Source organism: Canis aureus, chromosome 18 (genome assembly GCF_053574225.1).
Source record: "Canis aureus isolate CA01 chromosome 18, VMU_Caureus_v.1.0, whole genome shotgun sequence".
NCBI lineage: Eukaryota > Metazoa > Chordata > Mammalia > Carnivora > Canidae > Canis > Canis aureus.
Genome location: NC_135628.1, coordinates 38,056,558 through 38,068,993, shown reverse-complemented (window position 1 = coordinate 38,068,993; position 12,436 = coordinate 38,056,558). Strand labels below are relative to the sequence as shown.

The window sequence follows — 12,436 nt, the reverse complement described above, 5'->3', positions numbered from 1 at the left end:
ATAAACAACTTCTGTTTAGGGTTTACCATTCAAAGCAATCGTTAGAGTCACCAGGAAATAAGAACTAACAGGGCTGCATTGGTTTATTCATATCCTCATGTTGACCAACAAACCTACCACAAAAAAACCATGAGGAAACTTGGTGCTATTTTTACCGGGCTTCTAGAACTCAGAAGCCACATCTAAATTGGCTTGTCACTGTACAGAGTCCCAGGTGGGATCCTAACTTCCAGAGGTTTTTGGGGGGACAAGCTAGTTCAGGGGTTCTGTTATGGAAGAACAATGACATTTCTGCCTCTGTCCATTTTAAACACACAAGTTTCTCATCTCTATTATTCTACTAATCTCTTGCCTTTTGGCTAATCTCTTTTCTTCCCCTTTCTGCTAACTCTATTTTAAGTCTAAAGTATTTAGCCATAGAAGTATTTAGATGGAGCTATGAAGCAAGATGACCTTCTGACTATGTCCTCTTGCCTTTGAAATGAAATGCACTCTAGAAATCATGCTCAAAACTCAATTCAGAAAGACTTCTTGCTTCAGGAAAAACACAGACATTATAATCACCAGTCAGGCTGGATTCAAATACCAGTTAGGCCCCTGTGGTCATATTTCCTTTGTTGTTTTTTTTCCTTCCCAAGCTCAGGTAAATGTCACTGAATACAAATGAGCTCTGTGCTCACAAAAGGCCTGGCTGCCCACAGACTCCAGGGCCAGTGTCTTCACTCTTAACCACCGTGGGAAGATGATTTCTTTTTTCAAATCAGGATTCCCACGGCTCCTGTCACCACTTCTTTCAGTTTCCCATTGACTTTTCAAATGAGCTTCAAACTTTCTCATGAGCTTTATCATATATATATATATATATCTGGGTAACCACACTTATCTAACATAGAATATAGTAGCTTTGGTACTTTAAAGTGATGGTTCTTTTTCTTGATGGTCAAATCTTACCACATATTTCAAAAATAATTTTGATAACTTCTTCTCTCTGGAGAATAAAAGGAAAACACATGAATTACATGAGCATAATATTTTTTCCTATAGTCATAAAAGCTATGTCTTATTACAATCAGCATTGGGCCACTTGCTTTCATTCTTTGGCTGAAGGAAATAAATAGCACAGAAGTTAAAAGTTGGCTGTAATATATCAATGACTGAAATATGTTTGAGTTGTGAAATGTCATAGCTCAGACTTTCAGAGTTCAAATTGTGGCTCCAGCACTTATCAGCTGTGTGACCTTGGGCATTAGATAACCTAACAGTACCTGTGTCTCAGGGTGATGGTGCAGATCAAATGAGGCTATGCACACAGAACTCTTTGGGTCCAACTCCATAAAGTACTATTTACAAAGGTATGGGAGATGCATGCAATCAGTTACACAATTTAACCCACATGTTCTGAGCAATCAAGACAAGGGCCAAAAGAGAATTCATTCTACAGTTTATTTCTTCCCTTTCTCTACCACTGTCCAATTTTGCAAATCCCCTCCCTAGGTTTCTAATACTTTCACTTTGGCACTTCCATGAAATGTTCCCACATTCCTAAGTGCTCCTTCCTGCTCCTGCCACCATAAGCTCCAGCAAAAGAGCCCGAGGTGAGGTGGATAGAAGTCAGTGTGCCAATGCCTTGCCCGGAGTAGCACATATACAAATAACTGGAATGAGACAACAGAAAACAGAATTCTATATTTGCCAAAGACAGGAAGCTGACCACAATGATTAACTGAATAGAAGCCCAAAAATTTCAACAGGAAGGAGGCAAAACCTCATCTAGGAAGATAAAATTTAACAGTTGTGAAAGTAAAGTTTTAAAGAAAAAAAATCTTTAATGACAGAACTGGGGTAAAGGTGACATCGCTAGTGATGTGACTTAACAGAAGCATGCACAGAAAATATTCAGGGCATTTTATTTTAATTGTGTTTTTTACTATAAATTGATACATATTGCCACAGTGACCTTCAGAAAGGTAACTGATGCCTCTAATAGCAGTGTATAAGAAAACCTGTTTTATTTTAGACATACAATACTGGTTATTATTATTGTATAATCTTTGCTATTTGATAGAACAAGATAGCACATTGTTTTAAATTATACTTAAGCAATTCTTAGGCTAAATTTTTTTCATATGCATGTTTCCAAGTTGTACCCTCTTGTGCAAATTCTTTGTATGTACTTTGTCCATTTTTTCTATTAAGATAATTATCTTTCATTGACTTGTAAGAATAATTTATATATCAAAGTTGCATTTAAATTCTTTTGAATGTGTTTTGATAGCCTATGTCTAAATGCTTTAAGTACTCACATATATCAATCTTTTCCTCCTATTCTTTGCTTTTACTTGACTGAAATAGTTTTATTTTTTCCACTCAAACTGCTCAATGACTACTTTGGCTATTTTCATCAAGGATGAAGGCATTGAATTTTTACTTATCAAAAGGTTCATAGTCTAGTAAGAAGTAAACAAATAAATGCTTTTATAAGTGCTATATACTATTGGATTAGAGCCAAGGAACCATGTTGGTCTGCTGGGATTTCCAGGGGTGGGAGTGTGCGGGTGGGGCTGCAGTCCATGAAGGTGAATTATGAGCAGGTAGGAGAGGAGAGAGGTGGAATAGAAGGAGCATTCCGGGCAGGGGACGAAGTACACACACACAGTACATTATAGTGCTTGAGTAAATTTATGACACAAGGTATGTGGCAGAGAGGATGAAAGGAAACATGGAAGACAGATGAACTCTAGAAGGTCTTCAAGTCATGTTGAAGAGTATGCTTTATCTTAGGCAGTGAGAAGACACATGGTCCCTAAGCAGGGAAGAGATCTGATCACATTTTCGTTTTCAAAAGGTGATCATGGCAGCCAATGGAGGAATTTGAGGTCTCTAAATAGTTCAGGGAAGAAAAGTGACACCAGAGAGCAGTGGTGGCAGTGATGGATAGGAAGGACTGGCCTGGACAGATCTTTCAGAGGGAAAATAAAGGAGATTGGTGAGTAATTGGAAGGAAGGACCAGGAAAAGCAGTCTCAGAGGAGGCAAATGATATTGGCCCACTCTCTGAGATAGGGAGGAATGGAAGGGAGCTAATGAAGGTCATTGGGCTCTGCTAGTGCCTGGTTGAGTCTGATACATTGATCCATCCAGCTGAAGATGTTCAGTAGACACTAAGTTGTAAGGTTTGGTGCTCAAGAGAGCAGTTCAGAATGGCGGGAGATTTCAGGAAAGATTTCAGGAAAGCCACAGCTGGCTGTGGAAATGGGGATGGCAGATGAGATTTTATGGAACAGAGCTTCACAGTCTTTTTTAAAACAGTGTGTCCCCACCCACCCTCACTTGTTAAACATATTCTTTTCCATGTTTGTAATATAAAGATAGTATGTTTTCATTCCCCATACAACTTTATTATGATATTAAATTAGCCTTTTCAAACTATACATCCCCCCTTCTGTTCACAGCCATCCCTGCCTGAGAGTTGGAAGGCCAGGAGAAAGAAGACTGAGGACAGAAACTGGGAAATGCTAACATTTAAGGGACAGGTGGAAGAACAGCCTTTTTGAAGCAATCTGGCATGAATTATTATGACATTAAACTCTGTCACTGGTATTTGCCTCCTAAAACAGTAGTTTGCTACTCTGGAATGAATCTACAACTGACAGCTGTTTGGAGATATATTTGGTCAGGGAGAGAAGGTGGGTGGGAAGAGGAAAGAAGCCTTCTAAGAACAGCATTGATGGGGGAGCAGCCTGGATTTGGTACCAGACAAGTCAGCTCCCGCTACAAGGGCTCTGCTACTGGCTAGCAAGGTGACTTGAGGTGAAAGGCTCAAACTCTTCTGACGTAGCATGTCTTTCATTGAAGTAGAGATGACAATACCTACCTGACAAAGCTATCGTGTAGATTAACGTGAAGTCTTAGGCAAAAGAGGGCTGTGGCTGACAGCCTGTGCCCTTCTCATTGCACCCCCTTCCCCACCATTTCCACACTGCACGGGGGCTGGTCCATCATTCATTCCTTGCTTCTGAGCTCTGTCCACATTCCCTGAAAACACTTGCCTTTTTCTTTGTCCACCTTTTGGGGGGACCTATGCACACAAGCCAGTGCTGTCAGCTTTCCTCTCAGGCTATTTAGACAGGCAATGTGGGGATCCTGTGTATCCAGCATATAGATAGAGGGTGCATGTGCTCAAGGTGGTCACTCTCCTTGGCCCTAAGGGCTCCTCACCCAGGGCAAGGGAAGGGGTACAGCTGAAGAAGCCCTAAAGGTCTGTGTTGGTGCTCTACAACATGAGCCTCAGGCACCTTACAGTACTAGGTAAGGGTGCCACTGATGCAAAGGAGCCTCACACAGTACCAGTCACATACTAGATTCTCATTTCAGATAAATTCTCTCTTCCTTTACTCATCCTTCCCTGCTAGTCTCTTTTCTAGAATCTGGAAAAACAAGGCCAGAAGAATAACATCCTCATTTCTTGGTTAAAAATCTTCTACACAAGCAACAAAAGCCTAAGTTGACCCCAAATATCATACATTCTTTTGTCTGCTCTGGATCCACGTATCTACTCCTATCATAGCATTTATCAAACAATAGGTGAATATCTGCTTGTCTTTTTTTTTTCTAATGGGCTGTGAGCAACTGAATCCACAGAAACAGCCTCTTACTCTCTACTACGCCCCTGCCTGTCTTAGAGTCCAACCTGGAATACACACCCAATAAATGTTGGTGAAATGAGTGAACAAATGAATGGATGAAGGAAACCTAGTCCTCTCCACACTGGGATAGGAGGGAGGGGAGAAACTATGGAGACTGTTCCTCGTGGCATTTTACAGACACTCTCCCTGCTACTTTGGTGTTGGGGGTGGGGAACCTACGTACGTATGTAGCTATGTATGATACATATGTAGCTATTTCATATGCTGTAGGCACCTGGGGTATCTCACTTGTGGTGAGGAAGAACAAAGAGAAAAAGGCAAATAAGCCCTAAAAAAGTGTGTGATCTGTTTGTCATATGCCCAGCTCTTGTGTCTTACCTTCACTACTTGTACTCCCACCCCTTACACCTAGACTTGCTTAGCACAGCACATAGGGTCAGCATCTCCAGGCTATGACCCACTGGAAAACCAAAAAGAAGAAAAAAGAGAAGGTTCCTATTGCTTTTCCACTCCAGAAGATGAAGTGCCTTTCAATGAAAAAGGAAGAAGTAAACTTTGCTACAGAAATTCTAGAACTTTCCACCCAGTGGGAGCTAGAAGAGTCAGCTTTTTATTTGCAATGGTGTAGGGAGAATAGGGAAAAGTTTGCCAATGCCTCACAAGTTTTGTTGAGTAAGTGAATTAGTGCATTAAAGTAATCCCCATTTGTGATGGCTGTTGTCCTCAGAGCACTTCCTAAAGAAGCTAGTTCAAGGAAACAGAGAGTGCCCCTGCCCCACTTTGGAAATGAGAAGGAGCATGTAAAGTAAGTCGTCCGGCTGTTTGGCCTCCTTTTATACAGCTTAAGTCCTTGTTACCCTATCTAGCAGGGGTCACAGGGGAGTAGTCACCCACCACCTCAAGGCTGGGTAAGGACTGCCTAGTATTATCTCTCTCATGCTCAGATCAATTACCTCATGCATCTAAGTCGACACTGGGCTTGTAGTAGTGCTATCATTAAATAGCAACTGGAACTCTGTGTCAAAAGAATTCACACTTCTGAAGCTAAAACATGATTGTAATAATTTTGCAACCACAAACCCTCAATTACCCTCTAGGATGGATACTCACTGTAAGTCCTATGTCTCCCTTTGGTCCTTGTAACCCCTACTTAGCAGAAGAAGAGTAACAGTCAATATAGTTGGAACTGGTTAGTGTATAAAATCACAGGAAGACTTTAAAAATCACTGCTTGCCTGTCTTCCTGGGGATCCAGGCTCCCCAATTTCTCCTTTATCGCCTTTCTTTCCCACAGTGCCCTGTTCTCCATGCTCTCCCTTTAGAATACAGAAAAAAGACAAGGTTAGAATGTAAATATTAAAGCCAAATAAGAAAAACTCTAAAATTTACTTCATTTGCAAGTGGTAGCTTTTGAAGACCTGTGGTTCTGGTTGATACAAATATACTATAGGAAAAAAAGGGACAGGCATGATATTTATATCATCCCCCCCCCACCTCTACCCCCAGCCCGATTCCATAAACTAATTCATGATGAAGCATAGATCACAATGTAAGGAGACCTTGATTCACTATTAGGTCAGCTCACTGCCTTCAGGAAGTTCAACTATTATAAAACTTTACACCAGAGTTATCTGGTGTCTTTTACGTGGTATGTTGTAAGGTTTTAGTCCTTTTTCAGCTGGCTTTCAAGGATGAAGAAAACGAGATTTATAAAGTAAACATGTTTATAGTTAGGAAAGGAAATGCATAAGGATTTGCTTTCAAATGGATTTTTTCCTATGAGAGCTGTAATGATGAATGACCAGTATGAGAGCTCTTCCAAAGTTCACAATAAGCTATTGAGATCCTAAACCTAAGCATTTTTCTAAGGTCCAGAAATACTTACCTTCTGGCCAGGGAGCCCACGGCCTGTCATGCCCTTTGGCCCTGGAAAGCCTTGAGGTCCTTGCTCCCCCTACACAGTATGAAAAAGGGATCATCCCATTAATTTCTCAAGATAACTCAGAAAATTCTTTGAGTCAGATATATACTTGCAGTTTCAAAACCATATTGTAGCATTATCTAAATTGGGGAGGGGGACTGTATATGTCAGATGGGCTTAATTCTTTGCTAGTAAAAGTTGAACTTCTGAATCTGGGGTAGAAGTGAAGGAGCTAGTTGACAGCATTTGCCTGTTTCTGTGATATAATTACTCCCACCTTGGGCAATTTCAAACTATGAATATTTTATAAACCAGTTCACAAATAACAGGCAGCTGTTATTTCAGTTGTGATAGGAATGGTGATTTTTATGATCTTCTCTACATTTTTCTATATTTTTTGATATGCTAAAAGCATGTATTGTCTTATTAGTGGAGGAAAAGAGGATATAACTGCATCTCTCCCCAGTAAATGCCAAGGAGCTGTTTATATAATTACCATAGACTGTTAGTTGCAGCCCTGATCGTTGGTACCATGGATCTATTTATTTAGTACATCCTTAATTCAGAAAATAAAAATGTTTTCATGGCAGGACTTGTTTTTAACTGCCCCATCCCTTACCTCAACTTTTTTCTCCCACTCCCAGACCCCTGTCTCCACACAGATTTAAAGGGCTTTCATGAGGTTGAGCACGAAGCAGAAATAATCCATCTACTACACGAAGTCGCAGTTCTGATTCTGCTTACCTCTAAATCATTGTTAGCAATGAATCTGTGGCAAAGCTGTGTGACAATGAGCTACTGGGATTTCATTTGCTCACTTTGAACATCTTTCTCAAAGGTACCCTGACTATACCTACTAGAATCACTTATACACTTAATGAAAACCTCAGACAACGAATTGAGAATCCAGGTGGGGGTTAGAGGTAAAATATGCATTTTGCCACAGGCTTGCTAGGGCTTGAGAACCACTATTCTAGAAGGCAGGATGGGATCTAGAAGGAGAGCCTGGAGGAGCAAGAGGCTTGCTTGGAGACCACTGCAACTTTGAGTATCAGCATTCCTCAGCCCCCTTCCTAACTCATTGGCTTCCAAACTTTTAAAAATCAACAGATGGGATCCCTGGGTGGCGCAGCGGTTTAGCACCTGCCTTTGGCCCAGGGTGTGATCCTGGAGACCCAGGATCAAATCCCACGTCAGGCTCCCGGTGCATGGAGCCTGCTTCTCCCTCTGCCTCTGTCTCTGCCTCTCTCTCTCTCTCACTGTGTGCCTATCATAAATAAATAAAAATTAAAAAAAAAAAAGATTTTATTAAAAATAAAAATAAAAATAAAAATAAAAATAAAAATCAACAGAACCCTTTGTTTTTAAAAGTATTATAATGAAATATTTTAGACATGCAAAATGTATACTGAAAAAGGCAAATATTTATATACTACCATATTTAAAAAGGAGATGGTAAAGATACCCTTGAAACTCCTGAGGTACCCAATCCCCTCCCCTAAGAAGAGGGGACATCTGTCACTGAAATTGATATGCATCACTCATATCCATGTTTTTATGCTTTAACTACATATATATAGTCTAAGACAATATTTCATATTTTAAACTTCAAAGAAGAGGTATATCTATGTATCCAATTTATATTTTAAATCTCAGCATTACCTATTTGAAATATATCTGTGTACATATACATAGTTCTAGTTTGTTAATTTTCTCTGCTTTACAGTGTGCCATTAAATAACTAGAGTATAATTGATCCATTATCCTAGTGATGGACATTTAGGTTGTTTCCCATATTTCTCAATTGCAAATAATACTTCAGTGAATACTATCTTAAATATCTTTGCACACTTGCTCACATCCCTAGGAGGGAACCTTTTCATTAAAACAAATGTTATACAGAGAGGTACAATATAGTATAAATATAATTGGAGACTCTTGTTGAAATAAAGTGGATCGGGGCAGCCCCAGTGGCTCAGCAGTTTAGTGCCACCTTCGGTCCAGGGCATGATCCTGGAGACTTGGGATCGAGTTCCACATTGGGCTCCCTGCATGGAGCCTGCTTTTCCCTCTGCCTGTGTCTCTGCCTCTCTCTCTCTCTCTGTCTGTCTCTCATGAGTGAATAAATAAAATCTTAAAAAAAAAAAAAAAGAAATGAAGTGGATCGACTTAGCTGAACTTTTAGGTCCTTTTCATCTCTGCCATGTTGTATTTCTAAATGGAAAGCAGCTATGGTGTTACAGTTTTGCCTCAATTCAGCTCTAGAGGACTCAGACCAAGTTCCTTACAAAGGTCAGGTTGTGGAGAGCTCATTCACTGAGTCTTTTTCACCTTGGTCATTCTTGAGCCAAACACAGTGCCATGGTAGCGTGGGCCCACGGTAAAGGTACATGCAGTATTGTGCATGGATGTCTCAGGCCTATCTGAGGAGACTCAACCCTGAAGAAGTGCCCCCAGTATTAGTTGCTTTAGTGGTGACAGAAGACTGGCAGGGATCACTGGTCTTCTCTATTCAGTTCACAGTCAAGAGAGAAGAGTCTTTTCCCACCAGGAAACATGGTGCTACAGAGAGCCCAGAACCCTAGATTGGGATTGGTGCCAGTGAAGTAAGCTGGAGACAGTACATCAACATTCAGAGTCCAAGCTAGAGATTCAAGAAGGAGAAAGGAGGGATCCTTGGGTGACTCAGCGGTTTAGCCCCTGCCTTTAGCCCGTGATCCTGGAGGGTGTGATCCTGGAGTCCCAGGATCGAATCCCACATGGGGCTCCCTGCATGGAGCCTGCTTCTCCCTCTGCCTGTGTCTCTGCCTCTCTCTCTCTCTCTCTCTCTGTCTCTCATGAATAAATAAATAAAATCTTAAAAAAAAAAAAAGAAGGAGAAAGGAGAGGAGAAAAATCTGTTCTGTTTCCAAAGATTAAACAGCTTGAACACAGGTGTGAAGAGGAATAGACAGGAAAATGTGGAACACAGACCAACCTCATTACACTTGCTGACAAACATGCTCTGGGAGTGGATGTGCAGCCTCATTTAGAAAATGAAGGCTAGAAGGATCTGTCTATATACAGAATGTGTGGCCAGCTCACAGCATCATATGGAGGATGGTGGGGGAGATACCTGCCTGAGAATCTGCCTTCTCTGTTCTAATTTAAAAAGAAAAAAAAAAAGAAAAAATTATAAGAAAGATATCCTCTTAAGAAAGATGTGTCAGTAAATGATACTTTGGCATAAATTAGTTTCCTCAGAGTTTTTTTTTTTGCAGAGGTAAGTAGGACAACTTCATTCAACTGGGTACCTGGTTGAAAGGTAACTTGAGGTTGTCAGGGAGATGCTTGCGATCCCTGGGACCTGAGTTCAGGGTTCAGGAGGTTTCCCAGATAGGCAGGAGGGGATTAAAGGTTCGAGAGAGAACACTAGAAAAGCCTGTATAGCTGGCTGTGTCCCAGCCCGTAGGACAGAACAGCGTGACAAACAAAGCAGTTGGGCCTGGGGTGTGATGGCGAATTGTCACTGAGAATCGCACATTCAGACAAGTGGGTCCAGAAAGAGCTTGACACCTTTCTGACAATTCTTCAAAATAATAATTTTTTTACAACCTTTTGGATCCTGTAACAGCTAATATAGATGTCCAATAAATATTTCTGACTAACTAGTTTCCTTCAAGAATTTATACAATTTCCTAGCAAACATAAAAGCTACTGTGGCTTCACTGCCAGGCCCTGAGGGGAAAACCTCAAAGTGGCCACTTATTGTGTTAGGATCAGCTTCACAGTCAGGAATTTGTTTTGCATTATTTCACATTATAGACATTTTAGATATAATTGTTCACGCTGTAGCTATTCCAGGCAGCTGGGTTTCCCTACAAAAAGACCATTTTTTTTTCTTCTGTCAGTTTCCCTTCAAAATACTTAAAGCCTTCCTATAACTTTCAGAGTGTACTATCTGGCCAACAGTGAGCCAGCTCCTTAATTTGGCAGAGGTGAATGCTATCCAACCATTTTTTTCCTTACAAGTCTCAGGAAAATGATACACAATTATTTTCAGCCTGGGTCAGAAGCAACTACAGGAAAGAACCTGTCTGTCTGAAGGTATAATTAAATCTAAAATTCAAACCCAGCTTCTCAACCACTCTGTCTCTCACCCTTAGATCCATCCTGCTACAGATGTGATCATTTTCATCTTTCAGGTAATTAAGGTGCAGTAAGAAAAGAAATCAAAATGATGGATGATCCAAAACTATAAAATAAAACTTCTGCCTTCCCTTGAGGGCATAGAAACTAGAAAAGGCTGCTCTCATGTTTTCTTTAATTTGTTTGTTTTAATTTTATTTATTTATTCATGAGAGACACAGAGAGAGCGGCAGAGACATAGGCAGATGGAGAAGCAGGTGCCATGCAGGGAGCCCAATGAGGGACTCAATCCCAGGACTCCATGAGCTGAAGGCAGACGCTTAACTGCTGAGCCACCCAGGTGTCCCTCTGCTTTCACTCTTAAATCCACAACAAAAAGTGCTAATCAATCTATGAAAGCACAACTTTTTTTGAGTGCATCATAGACCTGTGGTTGTAGGGTAGCCAACTGACTCAAAATCTAAGGAAACAAAGGATCCTCTTAAGGAGAGACAAGACTTGGGCATTTACCTTCTGGAAACAACAGATATCATGCAGGCTGGTAAGAGGAATTCAGATAAAATTCCTAACCAATCGCTAAAGGCTGAGTGTGGGCCAGTGTGAGAGGTCAGAACCTCTGGGAGCTTCAGACTCAGGGGACTTTATATCCACTCACAGGTCCTTTGGGGACCTCACCAGGGCTCATAGGAGAGACTGGGAGCAGAGTGACTCCCAAAACTTCCCTAGTGGCTCAGGCCCAGGGGAGGGAAGGAGCTAACCTCCAGCAAAAGGCACAAAGCCATCTATGGGACAAAAATCTGAAGCTGTTGAGGAAGTACAGCAATCATTGTCACCTTTAGGGCACAGATGACCCCTGGGAGCTGAGGAAAGGAAACAGGATAAAACTTGCAGGCATGGATCATAGACTTTTAGAGATGCCCCACTACTTGGGGAAGGGTCAGGAAACCTTCCTTAGCCCAGACCGTCAGAGGCGTCCTATGCATTTGCTGGAACTTATAACACTGTCCACACTTAAAAGGGTAAATTTTTCTTTTTTTTTTTTTTTTTTGAATTTTTCTATAAATAGTCTTTTACTAAAATAAGAAAGTCTTTTAAAAAGTAAAAAGAATTAATAGAACATGGGGCAAAATGAACAGCGTCTATAAACAGTACTGAAGCAATGGTAATTTTCCAACATTGATAATTTTACTGTGTTACATAAGAGAACGTAGATTTTGATAAATTTAGAAGGTAGGGGGTACAATATTATTGAAGCAGGCCTGGAAAGAAAAGCAGCTCAAAGAAAGAAGCCAGTATTGTATTAAGATGTTGACTTTATGGGTAAATGGCAGAGTGAGCAAGATATGGTGACCTGGCCGATTAGTTATAGAAGTATTTGGCCTCAAATCCACGAACCATCTTGTATGGAAAGGGATTATTTTCTTAGGCTTCATGAAGGACACAGTAACTCACTTTAGAAGGAAAAATGGTATTTTCTTGGTGGCCCATGGAGTACATAAAATTGTACATGTAGATCGAAGGCGCTTGCCCAGAGGCCCCTAGAACGACCCAATGGTCTGGCATTTTGAAACCTATCCCTTCCTCCTGAATCGCCATCATCACATTCTCATGTTACAACTAGCACCTGCCACGGAAAAGGACTGAGCCACACAATAAGAGAGCTAGACATAGTCTTAGGTAATTGCTAGAATAACCTGGGGGCAAGTATGTAAATGATAAAACCAAGGCTTGCAATCCCTCCCC

General features: G+C 40.9%; 1 protein-coding gene and 1 long non-coding RNA gene across 4 annotated transcripts in view; one reads left to right on the top strand and one right to left on the bottom strand.

The window, feature by feature from the left end:
- The window catches only part of COL28A1 (collagen type XXVIII alpha 1 chain), a 161,424-nt gene that overhangs the window by 20,995 nt on the left and 127,993 nt on the right, over positions 1–12,436 (bottom strand). For both annotated transcript variants that reach the window (XM_077856802.1, XM_077856804.1), the window contains 4 exons: positions 6,530–6,598; positions 5,880–5,960; positions 5,756–5,791; positions 952–988 (listed from right to left, as the gene is read on the bottom strand). In XM_077856802.1, coding sequence (XP_077712928.1) covers positions 952–988; positions 5,756–5,791; positions 5,880–5,960; positions 6,530–6,598 — 223 coding nt within the window. The remainder of the gene's footprint in view (positions 1–951; positions 989–5,755; positions 5,792–5,879; positions 5,961–6,529; positions 6,599–12,436) is intronic.
- Positions 1–12,436, top strand: part of LOC144288859 (uncharacterized) — a 171,596-nt gene that overhangs the window by 46,296 nt on the left and 112,864 nt on the right. The window lies entirely within an intron of this gene.